Genomic DNA, 27,304 nt, shown 5'->3' on the forward strand with positions numbered 1-27,304 from the left:
TTTTGGGAAAAAGGGGACGTGGGAAGGAGGATAGTTGCCCACCAGTGTTTTTAGTCACTTAAAAAACGCAAAATAAATTTTATTTTCGTTCGAGTCATTCTTCTCTGGGTCTTCTAAGACCACTGGTTGGAATCGATCACCCCTGGAAAAAAAAATCAAACAAACACGCTTCTTCTGGCAAAAAATATGAAATTAAATACCTTGTAGACAAGAGCTTGAAACTTCTACTACAAGGTTCACTTAAATACTGAACCCAATGGTGCGATTTTCCTTAAGACCGTTGGATTTTTCGGGGATATTTTCTCCCTTTTTCGAAAAGCAGGAACATTTTCTCAGACTCGTAGCGTCTGATTTGTAAAATTAAACTTAATGAATTTTATATATTTGGAATCCGAAAAAAAAACAATTATTGTTACCGAAATTTCACTTTTCGTTGAGACAAAATGTCTGATATAAGGAATATAGGCTACCGTTGTGTTGCGGAGCAACACTGTTTTTTTTTTTTTTTTTTTTTTTTTTTTAGCAGCAGCTTGTACCTCTATAGATTTATGACGCGGAAATTATCACTTAGAACCCTACGATCGATCTTTATTTATCTTTTCTCGATTCCTAGGATAAAACTTTGGATAAACCAATCTGGAAACCCAAAAAATAGTTTTTCGTCTTTTAATTAAATTCTCAATTTGATCCTATTTTCTGGAATTTTATATGGCTATAAATAGACTGAAAAAAGGCCCAGAAGTAGACTGAAACAAGTCAAGCTATGATCCAAATCATAGGTAGGAAATAGAGGGAGTTTGGAAATTGGGGGGGGGGGGAGTAAAAGTTGGGTCTTTGATATTTACAGGCGCCATCCATCCTCCAGGAGGGGGGGGGGCTGAATTTACATCATCAACACATCAACATACGAGAGAATACGTTTGGATTGCAGCCGAATTTTGTATCAAACCACCCTAACCCCCCCCCCCCCCCCACCCTCTGGGTACGGCCTTGGGGATACCTAATTTCTTGTCATTGAGACATATAGAAGGGCTATCGAATCTCAATAGAGGAAGAGGTGCATAAATCTTTTCATGGGACCCATGGTCTCTATGACTCATGATTATGGGCAGCGAAAGGCTATTGAGAGACTTATAAATTAATCTTTATTTCTAGAGACTTTTTATTTTATTTTCTGCAGGCTACTCATAGAAATTCCTGCTCGTTAAAGAACATCCCGTTATTAGGGGGGTCGATTTTGTTTAGGTAGTTTATGGTTTATTAGTTTGGTCGACAATTTTTTTACCTTCATTGACGATAGTGGTAGCCCCAAATTATCCACAAACCATTTTTAAACAGCATCTAATATTTACTGGCCTAATCTGTGGACTATGTAACAGAGTTAGTCTGTTCCAGTTTTAGCTTAGTACGAAAACCGGCAGCGAGAACTCATTTATTTATCCGCAGAAAAAAATACTCACAAACAATCATGGAGAATATGGTATTCAAAGCTTTTTTTTTATCTTACCTTAAATCTATTTAAATCTTACTTAAATCTATTTAAATCGTACATTCACTACGTTTGAAAAAAAAAATTGAAAAGGGTTAAATAACCCTATAAGAAAGTTTGTATAAAAACTAACATCTTCCCTACTCATGCAAAACGAACAGGAAATATGCCTTCCGGCCCTGCATTTCCTTTCTTCCGTTTCTAGCCTACTTGATTGATCAATTACTCGGTCTGACTTTTCTCGCATCGTCAATGGAATCGTGATAGCACAGGCAAAATTCTCGATTTTTTTAAACCATATAAATATTTTAATAGCCTAGAGTTCGTTAATCCAATGAATAAATTAAAAAGTGAAAAGCGAATCACAAGTGCGTTACAATTTTGAAGAAAAGTTTCTCAATGAGAGCAGAACACCTGCCTTTGTTTCGGCTATTACAGGGTTTTAACGAAATTTTCAGATTAATTATCATGAAACAAACAACAGAGAAGAAAAATAAGATATGTTCAGTAACGTGTGCAGAGTGGAGGTTTTGAGGCTCTTGCCCTCCCCCTAACCAAAAATTTGTTGCGGTTTCCATTCATAATTCAATACAGTCGTAGATCTCACTTTATTCGTCTGTTTTTGGCGTTTCTTCAAATACATGCTCTGTCCGTGGCGTTAATTGGGGGGAGAGGGGTATGTGCAATCTAATTTTTGCTCCTCCCTCTAGATTGTGAAAATTACCTTTTCCGGGGGTATTTTTAATTTGAAATGCCTTTTATGGTATTTTATTGCCAAAATATGAAAAAAATAATTGACCCGCAGAACAGACGTGGAAACATTTGCACTTTGATATGCTTTTTATGTTTTCAAAAAGTTCGTGGTAACGAACTGTAAGTAAGGAGCGATCCGGCTCAATAGTAACCGATACTCTAAAAAACGGAATTTTGATACCAATAGATACATCAAAAGTATCAGATTTTTATGCTGATTTCAAATATTTAAATTTCATTAAGTTTAGTCGTACCCATAAAAAGTTACGAGCCTGAGAAAATTTGCCTAAATTTCAAAAAAGCGGGGGGGGACACCCCTTAAAAGTCATAGAATCTGAAGGAAAATCAAACCATCAGATTCAGCGTCTTAGAAAACCCTACTGTAGAAGTTTCAAGCCCTATCTGCAAAAATGTGGAATTTTGCATTTTTTGCCAGAAGAAAGATCACGGATGCGTGTTTATTTGATTGTTTATTCCAACCCAGTGGTCCTAGAGTATCGGGAGAGGGCTTATTAGAACGGAAATTAAAAGTTCTAATGCCCTTTTAAGTGACCAAAACGATTGGAGGGCAACTAGGCCCCCTCCCACGCTCATTTTTTTCTCAAAGTCACCCGACCAAAATTTTGAGATAGCCATTTTGTTCAGCATGGTCGAAAAATATTATAACTATGTCTTTGAAGATGACTTAATCCCCAGAGTCCACGGGGGATGGGCTGTAAGTTATGAACTTTGCCAAATGTTTATATATAGTTTTGGTTCTTGAGAAGTATACAGACGTTTTCAGGGGGGATTTTTTCGAGTAGTGGGGGGGGGTCCAGGGTTACGTGGGAGTATCTTTCCAGGGAGGAAGTTTTCATGGGAGGAGGGACATTACTATGAAGGGGGCGCCAAATTTACTATCATTATTTTAAAAAAACAATCAGAAATTAAAAAAAAACAAGTTTTCAACTGAAAACTTTTTAACATCAAAACTTAAAAAGAACAGAAACTTTACGTATATGATTTGGTTTGCCTTCAAGTCAATACCTGACTTTGAACGCAAAAGCTTTTTTATTGCTTTTGTAAGAGCTATTTATTTTAACTAACGGCCTTTGGGATTAAGGGTCATTCTTAAACAATTGGAAACAAATTTAAATTATAGCCTAAAAAGCGACTCACTGATTAGGGGCGAACCCCCTAATATACGTAATAAAAATATATGAATATAGAAGTTCGTTACGTAAGTTAATTCGTAAGTTACGTATATTCATTACAAACGAAAACGTTCGTAAATAAAATTAAACGACTTTCGAGAAAGCCACTTAGCTAAAATTGACAAATGTTAGAGTAAAATTAATATACAAATGTCGTTTTAATTATTCATATAGGCTACGGTGAGCCAAAATCAAAACCTGTTTTAATTCAAAAACGTTCAGAAATTAAATAAAAAAAAGTTTTAACTTAAAACTTAAAACGAACAGAAAATTATTATGTATATGAAAGGGGCTGTCCCCTCCTCAACGCTTCGCTCTTTAAGCGCTAAAGTTTGACTCTGTCTCACAACTTTATTTTTTAAAACAATAAAAAAAAAATTAGCGTAAAGAGCGAAGCGTTGATGAGGGGACAGCCCCTTTTATATACGGAACAATTTCTGTTCGTTTTAAGTTTTAATGTCGCTCCTAACTTTCAGTTTAAAAAACTTGTTTTTTTTTTATTTAATCCCCTGAAGGTCCGATGTGACTGACCGAGATTACCATGAAAAGAAAAAGAAACTATGAATATTCAAAGTTCGCTTTCTCAGTCCACAATGACATGGAGAGCTCAGTAACTCAGGAAAATGTTTTGACCGATCAGTTTTCCCTCAGCTCTTACAAAAAAAAAAAAAAAAAAAAAAAAAAATAAACAAGAGAAATCAACTGTGCGTATGAAACCCACATTCATACCCACAAAATCCCAATAAATAAATGATTGTACCAGAGATGACCTAAACGTTTATTGCTAATCATCGGCTTTTATGTGTTGTTTCTTTGGGCCCTTGGAAATGTAGTCAACAATGTTTAGTATTTCAGCCATCCACTTTGCAATTAGGCTGAAGAAGAAAGACTGCCTCATAAAGACAAAGCAGGGGAAATAGATGTGCCATGATTTGAATGAGAGCCAGAGCAGATTTCTCAGCTCTCGAATTTCTCTTCTCTGCTTTGGATCCTTTGAAGGATCCAAATTCAACGTAACAAACATAACATAACAAAACATAACAAAACATAACAAACTTCCGAAACTTAAAACCCTCAAAAAAAAAAAAAAAAAAAAAATCAACAAGAGCCGCGTAGAATGTTATTGAAATTCGCCAATCGCAGGAAATAATCGTGCACCTCAGTCACGTGCGTAGTGGGCCTCCCTACTTGAAATTTTTACGATTGCCTCTTTGATTTCTTATATACTCCATGAGTCACCAATTCTAGACAGTCTTATACAGATTTTAACAAAGTCTACCCCCCCCCCCAAACAAAAAGACTAATCTTGCGTAGTGATTGAACCCTGGTACGCTTTTTTCAAAACTGTGAAAAGGGCAGGTGGTTTGTTTGGATTTAAAGGGCCAACAACATTCAAAACTACAGGATATGAAAAGTTTAACTGACCTTGTGCTCCTTTGAATTCATTATTCTAATTTCTAACTTTAATTCAAGCTAAAGAAATAACATAACAAACTTCCGAAACTTAAAACTTCTGGCCAATCCTTTCGTCGATAAAATCAAGGTGATCTCATCCCAAGCAGAGTACTAAAATCAAATTCAACCATTTCAACCAACGTTTTTCCTTTAAATTTATGGATTCTTCCATAAGAATGAGAAACTGTCCATATTAACCACGAATCTAATATTTTTTCTTCAAGAAAAGGAGATTCAAACTCAGCCGATACACGGCCTCCAAATCATCATAAAAGTCTCAAAATTTTTTTCAGATGAGCAAACTTACGTTGGCCTTGTACTTAATATTTGGAGAGCCAAGTATAAAAAGGAACCAAGTCCAGTAATTGAAATTCAGATGCATATGAATTCAATTATCCAAGGAACATATGAAATTCAGATGCCAGACGGAAAACGCCTGGTCCTTGTGCAAGGTCAAGAAGTCCAAGATCAAGAAGTCCAGCAAGATCATGTAGTTAAGTGACGAAAACTGAACAAATTAAATTCGGTTACAATTTTAAAAATCAATAAGCCTAAATGGATTTGCAAAACTTACAGTAAAAAAGTAACTTTTCGGTAAACGATCAGAACAATAAAGCAAAACATAGTCAAATGCATCTAGTTCGCGGTTACTTTGAAGGGAAATTGGATAATTTCGGAGTACTAAAGCAACTATTTCAACGTCTTGTCCAAATCATAAGTGTACTCAAAGGCACTGTATTACTAGACCGTAAATGTCGGTAAAATGCATTGAGAAACCAAGGATGATTTTGACTTTCCGTGGGTAGAAAATTAGAACGGTAAAAATAACTTGCAGTATCCCGGCAGAGGAAAAAGCAACGGGGATATTGCATAAAATGTTTCCATTTAGTGTCTAATGTTGGCTACCGTTGGCTACCATTTAGCGTCTTAAAGTTGGCTATGTTTTGGCGTTGGTACTTGAAAAATGACAAAAGGTGAATTGAATTGAATTAATTGAATTGACGTTATCAAGTATTTTTCAGTAGGTTGCGTAGCGTGCATCAAGACATGGCTAATTGTAGACAGAGAAAAGCCAAGACGTTCCTTTTGACGCGAACCCCGAACATTTTCAAATTTAATATATTTCTGTCATCATTTGCCACTTTATAAATATAACTTAAACTTAAAATAAACTTTTTCTCATGCTGACAATGGTCTGCGGTACGCAGGTACTGATCTTCTAATTCACTGCCTTCAGCCGGGAGTGCAATACGTGGTTGGGGACAAATCATCCGACGTTTCCCGTGTTTTTCCCCCAGATGTCTCCAGATACCCATTTAGAGCTGGATCAACTCTGGGTGAGCATACAGGGTCACACCATTGACACCGTTCCAAACCGAATAACCAGCAACACCAGGATTCGAAACCCCCGACTTAAAGATTTCAGGTCGGGAGCACCAACCACTCGGCTAGGACGGCTTCAAGTAAAAAATATTAGCTGGATATAATTTAATAATCACCCATTTATTTTGACAGATCGAATAGTTTCGTTTTCGCAGCCTGAAAAATGAACTAAGAAGGTCAGTATGAAAACTAGAAAATTACAAGCAATTTGTTCGACTAGGTAATGCAATTATTTCGCATTTTGACTTGACATTCGACTATTTCTATTACCTTATATTTGCCATTTCACGGTACTTAACTTCTTATCAAGATTTGACATAGCATTCATGACAAAAAGAAAATTCGAAGTTTTTGACAAGCATGTAATCAAGCAAACAAAACTTGTTGTTGAATTCTCTTTTTACTCAAAAAGAAAGTAAAATTTTAGTTTTAACAAGGTTGATGAGGGTTAACGCTCACCTAAGCTTTAGTTTTTCTTGTTTAGTTTTTAATAGCAGTATCATACATTTAGAGGCAATCCTAAATAATAATTGGCCATGTCTGCAAACTCCATCTTGGTGTGACTCATATCAGAGGATATATAAATCCATCCTACTAAGTTAGTCTCTGTTTTTCTCATTGTAAAGTATAGGTTCCATATGAATGTTTATAGAAATGTGTTTGGAGTCATAATAAAATTAATTAAAGAGAATTTAATTAATTAGAAGCCTTAGTAATAATTAGGGACAGTTTGTCTTTATGACCAAATTTATTCAATCTAAAAACCTTTTTTTATAGTTTAGAAGATACACACTGAAAACCGTTGGAGAGGTTGGCAAACCTCCAAATTCGAAAAGAATGTCCTCAAAGACCAAGGTTAGATTAGAAGATAGTGCTGAAAGGAAATAGATACCCCCTGAATCATTGGATGACTCCTTGACTCCTTAAAAGCTGGAGGAAGAAAAATAATCTTTGGAAGGCTTACAGGTCCTCTAGACCATCTTCGCGCGATTACAACTTTTCAAAACTCATAGAAGAGTTTACAATTCGCTTTGCCGAGGGCCAAATCGTCATTTCCCTCCTGTCTGAGATAAAGACATTAAGAAACATGGTGAGTAATCGATCCTGTTATCAGGCCATCTCCTCGGCCCCCTTCTGCCCCTTCAAGTGTTTTGATTGATGGTAAAATGGTAGAGGGTGAGCTAAAAGTTTAAGATGCACTTACTTCTTACTTTGCCAATATAGCAAAAAAAATAAAGGCTCTTCATCAAGTCCTTCTTCTTCTCCAAATGATTTTCGGTCTTATCTTGGACCACCTTGTCTTAATCAATGGCTTTGGAGCCTATCTCTGAAGTTGAAATAGCCAGCATTGTCAATGGTTCGAACAGTTCTTCATCTTCTGGCCCAGACCGTATTTCTACTAAGGCTTCAAGTTTATCCTTCCTGTCATCGTTTCTACTTTTACGAGACTTGTCAATATTATTTGAAAGTCTTCCCAAGTGCTTTAAAGCGTGCTCGTGTTATTAGTCTTTTTAAAGGTGGTTCACGTAATGATCCTGCAAGTTATCGTCCAATATCTCTTTTATTAGAATTGAGTAAAAAATTATTTAAAGCTATGCTTTCTCGACTTCTTAATTTTCTTAATTCTAAGCATTTTTTCATGATTCCGAGTTTGTTTTTAGGGAAAAGCACTCAACTGGGCATGTATGTGCAACTCTCTTGAATTACTTACATACACCTCTTGACTCTGGTCTGATACTTTCTGCTCTTTTTCTTAATGTACGAAAAGCATTTTACTCAATAAAACACAAGATTCTTCTCTGGAAACTATCCAATATTGGAGTACGAGAGAGTACTTATCCTTGGTTTCTGTCATATTTATATGGTCGAGTCATCTCGGTTGGTTCGTTCTTTTCTCACTCGTCTCGAATAGAGTTTGGCGTTCCACAAGGATCTGTGATTGGGTCAATACTCTTTGTAATTTATGTTAATGACCTCATAAATACGGTTAAAAATCTAAAACCTACCACTTGCTGTCGTCTTTGTCAACCTGCATCTGTCACTAATTGTGACAAGAGTTTGTCCTTCTCCGATACACTTATTGCTTTTGCGGATGACAGTCCTCTTGGCACAGTCGGTAGAACTGAGTCTGATGTCCGCTCAAACATGATTGCCCTTTTTGAAAGAGTTATTCAGTGGTTTGATGTTAATTACCTTGCCTTAAATGTCGGAAGGTCATATTTTCTTATTTTCTCTAGAGCTTCAAGGGCTTGCTGTGGTTTAAATGAAATACACGTATCGAGGGGTTCCCTTAGTAGACCTAGGGTTCGATGTGTTTGATTCCTAGTCACCTTACTTGATGAAAATCTTTCCTTCAAGCATCAAATTGACCTCTTTAAAATGAAATTCTCCAGAAGCCTCGGGATCCTTAAAAAACTTGAAACATAAATTTCCAAAGTTGCTCTTAGAATCCTATTCTACAGCCTAGTTCAGTCATATGTTTCACACTGTTCTATTATTTGAATATAAACGTTTCCCTCGTAACTGAAGCCACGTTTAAAACTATATGATAAAGCAAGAACTCTTATACAGGACACTAAACATTCCTTACTCAAACCATTGTTTGACTTGAGATCTTTTTGTGCTTCTTTCAATTTTTGAAGATTTCATGGCCAGCTTCCAGCTGCCTTGTGTAGTAATATATCTTAAATTTCTGAGCAATCGACTTATTATTTCCGCACTTCTAATAACTTACAGATACCTTACACTTCATCAATACGATCTGACTTCAACCCTCTGATAGCTTGTAACATGATTTGGAACACTCCTCTCCCACAGTCTGCACGGAGCTGCCCCTCGTTTAGTATCTTCAAAAAGTATGTTAGAGAATTTCTTGTTAATAATTAAGTTTTCCCCAGTTTTCCTTGGAGTTGATGTCGGATTGGGATGTATTTGTTTCATTTTTTGTCTTGTTTTCCCCCTGTTTTTTCCTGGCCATGGAGCCTTACGGGGAGACAAAGTTGAAATGCAGCTTTTGTTTTTTGCTGCAGTCAATCACAACACTTAGATTATACGTCGGTGAATTGTTCATTTATAAATTAATAGTTGCTATTATATTGTTACCATGGATGGGTGACTTTTTTCACGAAAAATATCTAATCTGGAGGTCGTTTGTAAGAGCCAAATGCCCAAGTCCGTTTCTGACGGCCATGGGCTCGAGCCAACAGAGGGAGGCAGCAAGCCTTTTTGGCTTTTTTTTTTTTAGAAAAAAGGGTTTTACTAAAAAGAAATAAAACACAGTTTAGTGATAATATACGAGTAGGTCAGAGTCGTTAAAACAAAGCTTGCTTCCATATAAAAGAAAAGAGATGAATGCATTGGCTACAACCCTCAGGATTAAGTGCCTCTTCTACTTTTCAAAAGCTTCGCTACAACCTTCTCAAAAAGATACTGCTACCACTGGAAATTCATATAAAATTTCTCAGGAGACAGTATTACCTCCTCTGGACGGTGTATGTCACTGAGAGTATTTCAGATAACATCTTAGTGGGGATATTTTTGTCCTCAAGCGACAGACCTTCGAAGAGTAGTAGCCTTTTTAAGCAGTCATGACTGCCGGATCCTGCAGAGAGGGATCGTAAACTGCTAGGTGACAGGGCGTCCCTAAAACTGGATGTATCTTTTTCTTCTTTTTTTAATACCAGCATTATAACCAAGATAAACCATCTCTAAATTGGATAAAACGGCTAAATAGATTAAGAAAAAATTATGTCGATCGATTATAATCCCAAACAACACGCAGGTAGTTATGTCTAATGGTGTGAACTGTCCGAACAGTCCACACCAAAGCAATTTAGCATCTCTAAAACAAGGACTTCAAACAAACTTAAGGATCTAATAGACACTTACGCTAGGCTATTTAACGTTTATACAACAAAAATGTCAACAAACTAAGTGTAATGTCATCCACAAAATTTGATTCGTAATACTTATAAGGATTCTCCTTAGTAGTCATGGGTGGTCTCAAGAAGCCAAAAAGTATTGCAGAAAAAAAAGACGGATCACGTTTTCTACCAAAAGTCTAATAAATAAATAGCTTATATCCAAGAGGTGTTTGGCTTAAGAAATTTAGTGCATCCATCATTCATTCTTAGACTATATATATGACTTACGCCGTTCTTTTTTTTCTGGTTAGTGAAGAACTGGGAAACTTGTTATGCTAGGTCAGCGGTCGGCAAACTCCGACTCGCGAGTCGTACTTGGCTTTTTCGTCGTCAAAGTGCGGCTCTTGAGAACTCTTTCCCATTCTGATTATGCATGTTCCGCATGTTCCGCATGTTCCGCAATCAAAAGGAGCCTCAAGAAACAAAAAATAACAATCTTCACTTCAACTTAAAACTTCACTTCAAAACCTGTCAATATGAATAATTCGAAATTGGACGTACTCCACACAATTAATATCCCCCTTATCACTTCAATGTATTTTACAGTGTTGCCATTGGTTAATGTCCGAGAAAATGGAGTCTATAATGCGTGAGCGATATTGCTGCATTACTCTCGTATACATTACATACCATCGGGCTATCGAATTACTTACCAGAGAATTTGACCTTGTAGTTTGCCGGGCCAAAAAGGAGAAAAAATACCTGGAGAACGAAGTTTGAGAAATCGAGTTGAATTGTAAGGTGTAGTCTTACGTGTGCACTAAGACATATTATTTGTCTTTCGACGATATCAAACGTTATCGATCGTTATTGTTATAATCGATAACGATCAAACGTTACCGATTGCTAACTATTTACTGCTAAGTTTAGAACACGTGGAATTGTGTCTAACATTTGAGGTTTGTTTTATAAAGGATTGTGAGCTGTTGAACAAAGACGTTAATGATCTTCATAGATTTTTATCATCAGATCTTGATCTGATCAAGCTGGGAAAAGAAGTTTATTAAAAATTATGGGTGTGATTAGATATTTGTTTTTTTTATTTGGTTTTGATTAAATATTTTTAACTGACAAATTATGGTTATGAAGTGAACAATATATAAGGTTTTTATTGAAAATATTTTAGACCCTAACTGCGGCTCTTCATTGAGCGGCATCTTCATGTACAGTCTTAAAAAGGTTATTTGCCTCTTTGAACTAAAAAGATTGCCGATCGCTCAGTGGCGTTAGTTGAGGAGGAAGGCATTTGTCTTTTGGCATTTGGCATGTGGCAAAAGATAATTAAAGCCGTAGAGACAGAGAACAGGTAAATATTGCAGTTATAAAACACCTTCCCATGGCCTACTTTGGACGGTATGCCCATCTCCGAAAGATTCATTCGCTAAGTACACTAAATTAAGAGCTGGCAAAAAATACTTCGGCTTGTTTGAAGCCTTTGTTATATAAACTTCTCAAGTCTAAAAAACGAAGATTGATAACTGTTCGTTTTCAAAAGCAGCAATATATTTTTGAGAAAAGAAGTTGGAAGTTATTGCTGAAGATCCAAAGAATAATATTTGCTTATTGCTGCAGTCCCGAAACTTTGATATAAATGTCTACAATTGCTAGTTTGAGGCCCCCAATACTGAATTAAAATAACCCTTGAAACAGAGGCGTCAATTGAGGGTGGCAATTGCTCCCCCTCATCCAAGATATTTCCATCCCCCTCCCCCACATGCATTTTTTCACACTTTGACCCTCCTCCCATTTTTATATTTATGATTCAATAATTGATACCACCACATGCCTTGCAAAAAAGCGATCGACTTATATTTCTTACTTACCAGAAAAGTTTTGATCTTTCAACTAGAGCATAAGCATCCCCATCTTCAATGAAGGATGAACATTGGGAGCATTGAAAACATTCCGGGTGAAATGTGTGGTCACCAGCAGCCATCACAGGTCCAGATATAATCTGAAAAGGTAGATGTTCAAAGTCAAAATTAACTGGAAATCTAAACGAAATTTGGATGTTTTGAACATAATTCGTCTGTTTTTTTTTTTTGTTTTTTTTTTTTGTTTTTTTTTTAATAAGAACTTTGTTTTCACTAATTCTTCTTCCATCTTTATCATCCAAAGAACAGGGCGTTAAAACCAAATAACCCAATTTTAGTCTGCTAAAGTCCTGATACCATTCTCATTTTCTCATATAAAAGTTATGGCAAAAATAAATTTCAAAAATATCTTACTTCCTCATCCCATCCCCCCTCTCTCTACCTTGGTCAGAGGATGAGTTGAAAGTTTTTGACGAAACGTTACTTGGATGAATTTGGCTAATAATGTTGTTACCACTTTTAAGCGACCTATGCCCGATTTTCGAAAAATAAAAAAGGAAGCACTGGTAATGGGTCTCTTGTGTCTCTATTCTTTACTGCCTCTATCTAGTACTGTGGTCTACAAGCCACTATGCGTTGCGCTTATCTTGTATTGTTTTTTTCTATTAAATTACTTATGATTTACCGATTAAATGATATGTTGTATTTTAGTTTGAAAGAACGCTCATACAAGTTACATATACCGACATTCTGAACTTAGTTTGCTCCTTATACCTATATCCCAAAATAAAATTTCAATAATTTCTATTCGCGACATTACCTGACTATAGAGGAATTGAAAAATCCTGGAGCCGGCCGCTCAAGAATCTTACTACGAGACTCTTTCTTAACTTAGAACTTCACTTTACAAGTTCTCTTTTTTAACATTTTTTGTTTCCTTCGTTTTTATGACATCTTTTTTTTTTACTTAAATCAATGTAATAATGTAGCAACAAGACCCGTACAACTTATCCATAATTTCATATAACCATCGTACAATTGTGCTGTTTTTTATGTAAATATTTCCTACAATTTGCCTGCTTTTTGCCTTTTTTATTCAAAAATCACAGCACCATAATCTACAGCTGGAGAGCATAATTATATTTTATAAAATGCAATAAGAAACAATTATAAAATTCAGGGCAGTTGGTAATGAATTTGTTTTAAAAAGTATGACTCTTTGTATGACGCTAAAGTTTGACTCTCTATCACAACTCTACTTGTTAGTAATAAAAAAAAACTTTAGAGTAAAACGCGAGGTGTTGAAGAGGTGGCAGTCCCTTTCGTATACGGAATAATTTCTTTTCGTTTTTAAATTTAATCTCGCTCCTTACTTTCAGTTGAAAAAACTTGATTTTTAAAGTTAATTACTGACCGTTTTCAAAATAATTCCGGAAAATGCATGAGATACAAAATGGTGTACACGATTTTTGAGGCAGTGTGACAAAACTAATCCATCAAGAAGTAATAAATAAAATTATGCTTCAACTTGTTGATAATGCAAATTAACTCTTTGTTCTTGAATTTCCCAATTTCCTACGTGCCTTTGGTTATCTTTTCCTTTTTTTTACAGTCCAGGACTATAATATTCTACTCTGTGATATATTTTTCATATGCTTATTGTTTGATTAAATAACTACTTTTAAAATATTAAAACATGACTTGATTAATTTTCTGAAGCTGGCACCATAACATGGTTGAAAATCTCCTGGTAGTATTTGTTCATGTCCAACCCGTCTAAATTTCCTGGTGACACGGTTGAACCCCTCCATCCTCTCCAATTTTTTCCTGGTAGGATAGTGATAGCAATATCTGCAATAATCACAAAATTTGTAATAAGAAGGGTGCTATCACTGAGCAGTACCTATATTCAGGCTTAATCCAACTGAAAGGAGGACAGAGATTGATTTATATTCCCTCCCTCCCCAGGCCATATTTCATATTCACCTGAATGTTAACAAAAAATTAAAAAATATTTGCGTAAAAATATGCTTTTTGATACATTAGGTACTTGTCCCCCTCCCCACTATGCGACAAACCACTGATACTCCAGAAATTCTGCCTGAAAATTTCTCCTTAGTATACTTTCATTAGAAAAGAGACTTATTTTTATTTAATTCCTGATCGTTTTTCAAGTCATGCCGGGAATCCCCCTATGTGGAAATTTTTCCCTGAACCCCTCCCCCAAATAGAAAGTCTGTCCCGCGCAAGTTTCCCCCATGGAAAATTTATCCCGGTGATAATTCCTTCATGGAAAATTTATCCCGCGGTTAATTCCCCCTCACGGAAAAATCTCCCAGAGAATCCCGATCCGGCTGAAATTTTCCGCGGACAATTCACCCAGAACACCTCCACACATAAAATGGAGTCACCAAAGAGAAAGTAAGACAATTAAAACGAACTTTGCATATGAATTCTGGCAAATCATCCCCCCCCGTGTAAAATTTTCTCTAGAAAGTGAACCCCCAGAAACTTCCTTCCCGACGGAAAATTCTCCCCGCAGAAAATACCCCCCCCCCCTCGAAAAATATCTGAATACTTACCAATAACCAATACTATATGTAATCAACGGGCAAACATCATTGCTTGTAGGCCTTCCCCCGGGTTTAGGGGGTTAAGTCATCCTCAAAGATACAGTCATTAGACCTTTCGACTATGTTGAACAAAATGGCCATCTCAAAATTTTTTCAGACGACTTTGGGGAAAAAAGGTGTGTGGGAGGGGAGCTAGCTGCCCTCCAATATTTCTGGTCACTTAAAAAGGGCACTAGAGCTATTGATTTCGAATCAAATGAGCCCTTCCTTGATCTTTTAGGATCATTGGTTCGATAGGATCATCCCTGAAAAAAAAGAAAAAAAAAGCAATAGTGATCCTTCTTCTGGCAAAAAATGCAACATTCCACATTTTTGTATATAGGAGCCTGAAATCCTACGGAAGGGTTCTCTGATCTGCCGAATCTGATGGTGCGATCTTCACTAAGATTCCGTGATTTTTAGGGGGTGTTTTTCCCCTTTTTCGAAAATCAGGCTTATTTTATTAGGCTCGTAGCTTTTGATGGGTAACACTAATCTTATGAATCTTATACATTTGGAATCAGCATAATAAGCCGATTCTTTTGATATATCTATTGATATCGCAATGACGTTTTTTAGAGTTTCGGTTACTATTGCGTCGCGACGCTCCTTACTTACAGTTCGTTACCACAAAAGGTTTGATCCCAATTTAACCAAAAATAGCAGCTGTGGGGCTTTAACAACACAGTCAAACCTTTTGCGCGGGTCTATAATCTTACTAATAAATTATTTTTGCCCTTACTATACTTGTCAATTAAACTGTTCAAAGTAAATCTATCTAAGGCCGAATGGTCAGACCTTTGGGGGGTCGAAAATCTCCAGCTCTTCTTCCAGTACCCTTAATTCATTAGCCCAAAACTTCAACCTCTAATCTATAACCTTTTCTAACATCTTGCTTATATTGTTTTGAAGACTAATTGGGCTGTAGTTACTATGTGACAAAGGTCCCCTTTTCAGAGGCAACGCTGTAGCGTTGCCTATAGTAAAGACCATACGGCTCCAATGTTTTATTATTTATTTATTTATTTGTTTTTTTTTCCAGAGGCACTTCATATGGAGGGGGTCGTCGTAGAAACTTAAAAAGCGGCTCATTCGATTAGATATCGACAGTTCTAGTGTCCTTTTTAATAGACAAAATTTATTGGAGGGCGACTAGCCCCCCCCCCCATCCCGCATTTCCCCACGCGTAGCCCCGACACGGTTGGAGATACCCCTTTTTTTCAGCGTAGTTTATTTCCAGATAGAAAATATATTCAGTAGAAGGACACTCCCCCACAACCCTCAGGGCAAGGATTTTAAGTTATGCCCTGGGGGCATATAAGGTTTTTATAGAAGGAGTAGACGTAGAAACTTCAAAACATGCACATTCGATTGCAAATGCAATGGGCTAGTGCCCTTTTCAATAGTCAAAAGTGATTGGAGGGCAACTAGCCCCTCCCCCCTCCCCCCACACCCATCATTTCTCCAAACACATCCAATCAAAATTCTGAGATAGCCATTTTGTTGAGCGTAGTTGATTTCCAGATAGAAAATATGTTTTGAGGAGGACACACCCCCACAACCCTCAGGGCAAGGGTTTTAAGTTATGCCCTGGGGGGCATATAAGGTTTTTATAGAAGGCGTTGTAGTAGAAACTTCAAAACAGGCTCATTCGATTAGAAATTCAAAGGGCTAGTGCCCTTTTTAATAGTCAGAAGTGATTGGAGGGCAACTAGCCCCCCCCCCCATGCCGATCATTCCCCCAAATACATCCAATCAAAACTTTGTGATTTCCATTTCGTTCAGCGTAGTTGATTTCCAGATAGAAAATATGTTTTTGAGGAGGACACTCTCCCACAACCCTTAGGGCAAGGGTTTTAAGTTATGCCCTGGGGGCATATAAGGTTTTTATAGAAGGCGTTGTCGCAGAAACTTCAAAAAAGACTCATTCGATTGGAAATTCAAAGGGCTACGGCTCTTTTTAATAGTCAAAAGTCATTGGAGGTCAATTAGCCCCACGCCAATCATTCCCCCAAAAAACATCCAATCAAAATTTTGAGATAGCCATTTTGTTCAACGTAGTTGATTTTCTGATAGAAAATAGGTTTTGAGGAGGACACTCCCCCACAACCCTCAATGCAAGGGTTTTAAGTTATACCCTGGGGGCATATCAGGTTTTTATAGAAGGCGGTGTCGTAGCAACTTCAAAAAAAGCTCATTCGATTGGAAATTCAAAGGGCTAGTGCCCTTTTTTATAATGGAAAGTGATTAGAGTGCAACTAACCCCGCTGTCACGCCACCTTTGCCCCAAACACATCCAATCAAAATTTTGAGACAGCCATTTTATTAAACGTAAATTAAAGTTCTGGAAATTAGGTCTTTGAGGATGACAACTCCCCCACAGCCCTCAGGGCAAGCGTTGTAATTTAAGGATTCTCCGAATCCTTCTCATTATTTCTTATGGAAGGGATGCTCGTATAAACTTCAGAGAGGGCTCATTTGATTGGAAATTAAAAGTTCTTGTTTACTTTTTAAGATTCAAAAGAGATTGGAGGGCAACTAGCCACCCCCCCCCCATTCTCCACGCCCTAAATGCATCAGATAAAAATTTTGAGATAGGCATTTTGTTAAAATAGTTCAAAGTTCTGATAACAAAAAACTCCGGTGTCGACACAGCCCACCAGGGCCCGGGGGTAGGCGCTGTAAGTTATGCCCTGGGTTGACGCAGTAGGTATTAGGCTTCTGCAGTGAGGCGATACCCAAACTCTTGCTTGTAGCTATTTTTATTCGATTAAAACTTGATTTGTATATTCAATTTAAGTTTCACTCGTTTTAAGATTTATTTATTAATTTAGATTAATATATATTGTATGTTTGTTCGCATTGATTGTTTATTTAATTTCTGTTCGTTTGAAGTTTCATTTAGACTTTAATAGCAAACTATTTTTTTTCGTTTTAAGCTTGATTTTCATATTCAACCTAAGCGTTACTCTCTTTAAGAACTATTTATTCATTTATATTATTACTCGTTGTATGTTTTTTGCTATGATTGTTTATTTAATTTTTGTTCGTTTTGGGTTTCATTTATTCTTTAATAGTAATTTCTGGTCGTTTTGAGTTTGAATTTAAACAGGTGTTTGTATCTCCTGAGCTTAAGTTTAAAATGGCCTTTACTTTTATTTGAAAAACTTATTTTTCGGAAAGTTTTTGTAAATTAATTTTATAAAGTGGCACATATTGGGACCCAGCAAACATTCTTCCAATGTTTAGAAAGGTTTGAAAACGACTTTGTTTTAGCCAAAAAAAATGACATAAATTTTCCAATTATTACAAAACGATTCTAAAAGCGAGGGCGGCAAATCTAGCTCTCTCCCCTTCTAACAAATTAGTTTCTCCTAAATTTTCATCCTATCAACTACCTATCTAATAAATCTTATGAATTTAAATTCTCAGTGAATTCATTGCCAGAAAAAAATTATACAATGGAAGTGATCTTCGATTTACTCTTCAAGGAGACTTGACAATTCTTATAAAAAAAAGATGTCATTCATTATTGCGGGACCAAGGATACGATCAAAACTGAACTAAACATAAATAAATAGTAATTAACTATATTTCAAGGGGAAACGTAAACAAAAGAAAAAAGCAATAGTGATCAACTGAATGAAATGCAAATACTTCGATTTCGGAAGTATTGATATGTGAACATATGCTAAAGAATGAATAAAAAATAAGAACAACAAAAAGCAAATCAATGAAACGAAAGAGAAAACTAGATTTCGAATATTTTGTTATGTGAAATGATTGCCATTATTTTTATGTGACAACGATAAAGAGATGTCGCATATGCAGTTTCAAAAACAGAAGTAATAGCGTGGTTGTAGTAATTTTGGAGGGGGCTCATTCGATCAGAAATCGAAAGCTATTGTTTTTATGGGCCCAAGGAGATTGGAGGGCAGCAAGCCCATCTAAGAGCCACCCCGTGGTTTCGGATCCAAATTTTGACATTTAAAGAGTCAAAAAGTTCTAACAAGAATGCACACGGAGTCAACAAGATCCTGGCATTCCCGGTGGCAATGGCCCTAAATTATATTTATTACCCATTGATCGCTGACAGGCTTTAGTAGAAAAGCCGGGCATGTTTGGCCTTGGTTGTCCGATCTGTCTGGAACTCTAGGATCGTTCAATAGACAAGATTTTTCAGAGTTTTCTAAGAATATACTCCTGAAAACGGCAAATGCACCTGAGTACACCAAAAGACGTTATGTGCACCCAAGTTTACAAAATACGTTATCAGAAATATCTCGGGAGTAGCTTGGGGAATTACATCAAAACTTTCAGCAAGCGCTGAAAGGGGAGGGGGTTACTAAAAAAATATAGGCATTACATTTCGTTACAAGACATGCCAAAGGGGTTACCAGCGCAACCGAAAGAACAAAAAGAAACAAGCGACACGCATCTATTGCATCCAGCGCAACCGAAAGAACAAAAAGAAACAAGCGACACGCATCTATTGCATTCAGTAGAGACAGCAGATACTTCCGAATTTGTTAATCTTACGGAACTACAAACTTTCATCGATAGAGCGTATAAAGAATTCGATGCGGGTCTGAAAAAAACTTTTAGCACGCTTCGCTGTATAAACCATTTGCAAAAAAAGCAAGGCTGCGAAAATACATCCTTCAAGGGGGACTTACACTCAAGGTAAATTCACTCAATGTTTAGTAAGCGTAGAAACAAAAGAATGAAAGCAATCAGATAAGCCTAACATCAAGATTACAGCGTGTTTTTTTTTCAAAATGCCAAAACTTTTTTTTCTTCCAAAGTTTCCGTAGAAATATTTCTTAGGATAATGAGGGACTGTAGGTTGTTGGTGCCAATTTACGAGAATATAGGTGGGCAGGGATTTCTTATTGGTGCTTTTAGTGAAGATAAAAAAAATCGCATTTTTCAAAATCAAGGGGGCAGTGCCCTCCACCAATTTGCACCGCTGGTGGTGGTAAATCTATAGAAATGATAGTCCAATACTAACAAAGTTATATTTATCATCAAAATATTTACATCCAGTTACGATCCATTCACCTTCCCGTAGATCATATCGATCATTGCTTGATATTATAACCTCCTCTCACCCTCTGCTCTAGTATGGTACCATCGATGGCGTGTTTTTCATGCAGAAGTAAGCATTCGATAAGTGTTTGACACAAACATGTTGTCGAGTTCATCGGCTTTTAAGAAAGAAATGAGGTTCATTAATTACTTTGTTTTATGGGAAGATGGAACCTCATCCATCACTTTTCTTGAGAGTCAATTACGTTTCCAACTACTTTTTCCAAAGAAGACAAAAGAAAAGGAAAGAGGCGTTGTAATGCGCCAGTGGTGTGACGGTTGTGCATTAAAACATTACGAAGCATTTTAAAGGCCCCGGTGTTTTTTTTAGTCACTTTCCGGAGTTTAGTTCAAAGAGTTCTGTTCCAGTCAACGTATTGCTTTTGGAGTCTTATAGCGCTTCCATGGCTTCTATACTTGAGTATATAAATAAAAAACGAGTTTTTATTAACTGAAACTAAGGGGCAACACTAAAACTTAAAATGAACAGAAATTATTCCGTACAGGAGGAGGCTTTTCCCCTCCTCAATCCCTCGCTCTTCACGCTAAAGTTCTTAGTACTGTAAAAAAGTTTCTTATTCTAATTAAACAGCCCTTACGTTTCAAAGGTCATTGAAAATCAAGCTTTTAGAGTAAAGAGCGAGGTATTGAGGATGGGACAACCCCCTCATATACGGAATAATTTCTGTTCGTTTTAAGTTTTTGTGTTGCTCCTTACTTTCAGTTGAAAACAACGTGTGTTTGTTTTATTTAATTTCTGATCCTTTTTCAAATAATACCGGGAAATCCACCAACCCCTCCATGGAAAATTCCCTCCCCACAGAGAATTCTTCCGTGGACCAAGTTCCTCCTACATAAAGTACCCTCCCCTCACACACCAAAACAAAATCTCCCGGACAATTTCATCCTTGCTGGAAATCCCTCCCAGAAAATTTCTTGCGGACGATCCCGCCTAGAAAATATTCCTTAGCATACTTTCATTTATTTCTTAGCATACTCAAGCATAAAATACCCCCCACGGAAATATCCTTCAGACAATTTCAACCCCGCTAAAAATTTCCTCCGAACAATTCCCCGGAACATCTCTACATGTAAAATTGAGTCGGCAAAGAGAAAGTTAGACGGATAAAAAGAATTTCGTTTAGGAATTCTGGCAAATTCTCTCAGTGTAAAATCTTCCCTAGAAAGTTCACCTCCGGTAATTTCCCTCCCAGCGGAAATTCTTAAAAATGAAAAATCCCCCCAAAAAATGTCTGTATACTTCCAAATATCAATGGGCAAATTTTATAACTTACAGCCCTTTCCCCAAGAGATATGGGGACCATGATATTCCCAAAAGCATATTTATTGGACAATTCAAGTATGCTGAACAAAATGGCTATCTCAAAATTTTGATGGGACTAGTTTAGGGATAAAAGAGGTGTGGGAGTGAAGCTAATTGCCTTTCAATCTTTTGGTCACATAAAAAGGGCAATGGAGCTTTTATTTCCGTTCGAATGAGCCTTCTCCCGATATTCTAGGAACGTTGGTTCGATACTATTACCCTTGTGCAAAATAAAATAAATAAAAAAAAAATAAAAAAAAGACACACATCCGTGATCTTCTCCTGGCAAAAAAAAAAAAATTATCCAGATAGGAGCTTGAAACCTCTACAGTAGGGTTCTGCGATACGCTAGAACTGATGGCGCGATTTTCAAAAATTCTGTGACTTTTGGGGGATATTTTCCTTTTTTAAATCCAGACAAATTTTCTCAGGCTCGTAGTTTTTGATATATATATATATATATATATATATATATATATATATATATATATATATATATATTATATATATATATATATATATATATATATATATATATATATATATATATATATATATATATATATATATATATATATATATATATACATATATATATATATATAATATATATTGCAATAATGCTTTGAACTGAACATTCAAATTAAATGCACCCGTGTCTTACAAGGATACAAACACTCCCCTTGTGCAACGACACCCCCCCCCCTCACGAAATGGACTCCTACACAGGTACCTGCCTAAACCAAGACGGTTGTTCTGTGTTGGGTGCTGGGAATTCCCTGGCAATCTTTCTCCTTTTTTCTGTGAAAGCGAGGCTTCAAATTAAATCTAATGATGTCATTTATTTATGAAAATGAGAAAAAAAACAAGTGGAAGTGTAAATTTAATTATTTTATGTAACTGATACTACCGGTATATTGCACATTAACAGAGCCGAGCCCTTTCGTGGTGACGCAGCACTTCCTGATTCTGTCTCAAATTACTTTTTAAATTTAAATCAAATTTAATTTTCAGGCAAAACGGTATCCTGGAATCCGGTTTTGGTATAAGAGGTTAAGATTCTAGCAGGTTGTAAATAGAAAATTTAGGACTGTTGCCCAGAAAAATATGGACTTAACCTGCGTTTAATACGGTTAATGCAACTGATTTTTGTAATTTTTGACATTCAATAGGCAATTGGAGCTATTGAACTGTTTTCAAAAGCGCTTATTGAACCCTATTAAATTAATTATTTGTTTATTGTGCTTCAGAGCTCAGTTGGCTAGAAAAACCTCCTTTTACAGATGAAAAATTTTCGGTATATTTATTTATCAAACAGTTCGTGGTAACGAACTGTAAGCAAGGAACGACCCGGCTCAATAGTAACCGAAACTCTAAAAAATGGAATTTTGATACCAATAGATACATCAAAAGAATCGGATTTTTATGCTGACTTCGAATGTATAAGTTTTATGAAGTTTATTCTTACCCATCTTTTTCCCTTGTTTGCCTTACTATTGAAAATTTGCCTTATTTTCGAAAAAAGGCGGAAATACCCCCTAAAAGAGTAAAAGTCATAGAATCCTTATGAAAATCACACCATCAGATTCAGCATATCAGAGAATCCTACTGTAGAGGTTTCAAGCTCCTATTGGCAAAAACATGGAAATTTGTATTTCTTGCCAGAAGAAAGATCACGGATGCGTGTTTATTATTATTTTTTTTTTTTTAGGGATGATTGCATCGACCCAATGGTCCTATAATAAAACGATAGGGCTCATTCGAATTGAAATTATAAGTTCTATGGCTGTTCTTAAGTGACCAAAAAAATTGGAGGGCAACTAGACCCCATATCACTGTCATTTTTTCCCTACGTCACCCGATCAAAATTTTGAGATAGACATTTTGGCCAGCATAGTCGAAAAACCTAATAACTTTGTCATTAAGGATGAGTGAATCCCCCACAGTTCCCGCGTAAAGGGCTGCAAGTTGTGAACTTTGCCCATTGTTTACATATAGCATAGGTGAGTGCAAAGTATACAGCCGTTTTCAGGGGAAATGTTTTCTGGTGGGGGGGGGCAGGGGACAATGGTTACGTGGGAGGATCTTTTCACGTAGGAATTTTTCATGGGGGAAGGAAATTATCCATGAAGGGGGCGCAGGATTTCCCAACAGTATATAAAAAAGACCAGAAATTAAACATAAAAAAAACAAGTTGTTTCAACTGAAAGTAAGGAGCAACATTAAAACTTAAAACGAACAGAAATTATTACGTATATGAGGGGGCTCCCCCTCGTCAATATCTCGCTCTTATCGCTAAAGTTTATTTTGGTACTTTCAAAAGAGCTAGTTATTCTAATTAAACGGCCTTTGTGATTCAGGGGTCATTCTTAAAGAATTGCAACAAAATTCGAACCTTAGCGTAAAGAGCGAAATATTGACGAGGGGGCGAACCCCTTAATATACGTAATAATTTGTTTGTTTCAAGTTTTAATGTTGCTCCTTACTTTCAGTTGAATTTTTTATTTATTTAATCAGCATAAACCTCCAGTGGTGGCGCAGTGGATTGAACTCTGATTTTTAACACAAGATGCAGGGTTCGACCTCATCTGCAGCAATCTGCCACAGGACCTGGAATTTGAATCCGGCAATGAGATTATGCGAATGCTTCTCAATAATAATCCAAACAAGAAGAAGAAGAAGAAGAAGACCGGTACAAACTAAAAATATTTTGGATTAGTTTCAAAGTCTCTATAAAGTTGCAAGATTATTTTGATGCTCAAACCACCTTCAGTAGAGCACAATAGTTACGCCTATTCTATAAGTTATTGTAATTACCTCTGTTGAACGGATTAAGCACTTCAGATGAACTGGAGAGGGATTCCTCCCATCCCAACTGTACGCATTTGAGATACAGATAATTTAGAAATTGCAAATGCACCAGCTTCCAAAACAATTTATCCTTTTTTGTGTGAAAGCCAGGAACCAAACAAAATCCAGCGACTAACATGATGTCATGTCATTAATTTATGGAAATGTGAAACAAGTGGAAGTAGTATTTTTTAATTATTTTATGTGTGACAATGCCAGTAAATTTGAAATTAACGCTGCTTCGCTCTTTGCGAAGTGACTTAGCATTTTAAATTGTTTTGTTTTTTTCAATCTCTATTCTCAGTTGTTCCAATAAAGCAACAAAACAAGGTCTTTTGACTGAACTAAATGAAATTTTTCAATATGAAAGTAAAGAATGATATTAAGCCTTAAAAAGAGCAGAAATTATTTCGTATATGAGGAGGTTGTACCCTCTTAAATCCGTGTTCTTTAAACTAAAGTTTTATAGTGCTTCAAGAATACTTCTTATTCCAAATCAACGGTCCTTGTGTTTGATTAAATAAAAAAAACAAGTTTTTTAAACTGAAAGTAAGGAGCGACATTAAAACTTAAAACGAACAGAAATTATTCCGTATATGAAAGGGGCTGTCCCCTCCTCAACGCCTCGCTCTTTACGCTAAAGTTTTTTATTGTTTTAAAAAATAAAGTTGTGAGACAGAGTCAAACTTTAGCGTAAAGAGCGAGGCGTTGAGGAGGGGACAGCCCCTTTCATATACGGAATAATTTCTGTTCGTTTTAAGTTTTAATGTCGCTCCTTACTTTCAGTTTAAAAAACTTGTTTTTTTATTTAATTTCTGATCGTTTTTTAGTTAATGCAGCTTTTATTTGCATACAAATTTTACTTTTCTTTTGCTAAATGGATGTCTTTACAAATTAACTTACGTAACTAACTTCTATATTCGTATATTTTTCTTCTGGCAAAAAATACAAAGTTGCAGATTTTTGCAGATATGAGCTTGAAACCTATGTAATAGGGTTTTCTGATACGCTGAATCTGACGGTGTGATTTTCATTAAAATTCTTTCACTTGTAGGGGATGTTTCCCCCTCTTTAAAAAATCGAGTAAATTTTCTCAGGCTCGTAGCCTTTGATGAGTAATACTAAACTTAATAAAATTTATATATTTAGGATCAGCATTATAAACACATTCTTTTGATACATTTATTGACATCAAAATTTCGTTTTTAAAAGTTTCGATTACTATTGAGCCGTATCGCTTGTTTTTTTATTGTTTTTTTTATTACGTATCTGTTATTACTTATATGAAGGGGTTCTCCCCTTAGTCAATACCACGCTCTTTACTTTAAAATTTAAAAATAATTTGGATTCACAAACCCCTGAATCACAAAGGTCGTTTAATTAGAATAGATAGCTCTTTTGAAAGCACTAAAAAAAACTGTAGCGTAAAGAGCGAGGTATTGACTTGGGGGAGAACCCCCTCAAATACGTTATAATTTCTGTTCGTTTTAAGTTCTAATATTCCTTCTTACTTTTCAGTTGAAAAAACTTGTTTTTTTTTATTTAACTTCTGATCGTTTCTCAAATAATGCTTGGAAATCCGGCGCCCCCTTCATAGAAATGTCCCTTACCCCAAAGAAACATCCTCCACGGAAATATTCTCCAGAGTAATCCCCTCCTCTAGCCCCCCCTCCAGAAAAAATCCTGCCGGAAAATGGTTGGATACTTCCCAATCACAAATCCCTAAGGCGGGCAAGTCCGGCGCCCCCGTCCGGGCAATTTCCCTTCCGCCAGGAAAACTACCTTCCGGGAAAGATACTTCCATATAGTCCCCGACCCTCTCCTTCCCCCACCTACCAGAAAAAATCCCCTCTTAAAAAGTCTGTATACTTCCCAATAACCAATACTATATGTTAACATTGAGTAAAGTTCATAACTTTCAGCCCTCCCCCTGGGGACTTTGGGGGATCAAGTCATCCTAAAAGGCATTTTTATAATATTTTCGACCATATTGAACACAATGGCCATCTAAAAATTTTGATCGGGTGACTTTGGGAAAAAAATAAGCCTGGGAGGGGGCCTAGTTGCCCTCCATTTTTTTTAGTCACTTAAAAAGGGAACTAGAACTTTTAATTTCCGTTCCAATGAGTCTTCCCACGATATTCTAGGAGCACTGGGTCGATACGATCACCCCTGGGGAAAAAAAACCAAACAAACAAACAAACAAATAAACACGCATCCGTGATCTTTCTTCTGGCAAAAAACGCAAAAATCCACATTTTTGTAGATAGGAGCTTGAAACCTCTACAGTAGGGTTCTCTGATACGCTGAATATGATGGTGTGATTTTCATTAAGGTTCTATAACTTTTAGGGGTCTTTCCCCCTTTTTTTGAAAATCAGCCAAATTTTCTCAGGCGCGTAACTTTTGATGGGTAGCTCTAAACTTGATGAAAGTTATATATTTGAAATCAGCATTGAAATCTGATTCTTTTGATATATCTATTGGTATCAAAAACCCGTTTTCTAGAGTTTCGGTTACCATTGAGCCGGGTCGCTCCTTACTTACAGTTCGTTACCACGAACTGTTTGAAAATCCGTTATTAAAGAAACAAGAAGTCAAGCTTTAGTGTAAAAAGCGGGGAGTTGGGGAGGGGACAGTACCTCTCACATACGGGCTAATTTATGTGTGTTTCAATTTGTAATGTCACTCTTTAATTTTATTTGAAAAAAAAATTGTTTTTCTGTTCGTTCATATAAATAGGAAAATGAGAAATATTCTGGTTTAAATCTCGGTAAAAACGAAGCTCCCAGTAGCACTTGCTCCCCCCCCATAAAATTTTTTGGTGGCGCCTATGATGCTTCTTCCCCAGCCTCTCCATTTTTGTACCGGTAAGCATAAGCATATGAATACAACCTTTTATGTTAGAAAGAAAAAGATAGTCTGCATCAAGAGGTGGGCATTCACCCCATAGCACCTGTTATACAGGCGACGTCCAGAAACATTCCCGGATACTAAGGAGATTATACAGTAATTTCTCCCCATCTCCATCTATATTTATCTGAAGGCTTACGAAGAGTTAGGAAATACGGGCATAAAAACTTATTTTTTGAGGCTCAAGCATACTTCCCCCAATTACACAAAGATCCACCAGCCCTCCTCCATAACGGCTGATGTGCAGTTATACACCACGGTCCATAACTTTATCAAATTCCAAATGAGTCAAATGAGTTAAATAAAGCTTTAAAACAATTTTCTAAATTAACTGTTTATTTTGCATAGATTACGTGAATCTTTATGCGCAGCTACGCGACATTACTGCCTCTAAAACTGGAGATCTCAATTGTACAGTTTTTGGACAATTTTAAATCGATTGATTATCTGAGAATTTCCACTCGATGGCTTTTTGGCAACCTACATATTTGGAATCATAGATAGCGCA

The 27,304-nt window shown here is 36.4% G+C and overlaps 1 protein-coding gene across 1 annotated transcript in view; it reads right to left on the reverse strand.

Annotated features, from left to right (window-relative positions):
- Window positions 1-27,304, reverse strand: part of LOC148954505 (LIM domain kinase 1-like) — a 180,627-nt gene that overhangs the window by 89,932 nt on the left and 63,391 nt on the right. The window contains exon 5 of the mRNA XM_089086304.1: window positions 12,020-12,150. Within this exon, the coding sequence (XP_088942430.1) occupies window positions 12,020-12,150 (131 nt within the window). The remainder of the gene's footprint in view (window positions 1-12,019; window positions 12,151-27,304) is intronic.

Source organism: Artemia sp. Qi Xiang Cuo, chromosome 3 (assembly GCF_049724085.1).
Source record: "Artemia sp. Qi Xiang Cuo chromosome 3, ASM4972408v1, whole genome shotgun sequence".
NCBI lineage: Eukaryota > Metazoa > Arthropoda > Branchiopoda > Anostraca > Artemiidae > Artemia > Artemia sp. Qi Xiang Cuo.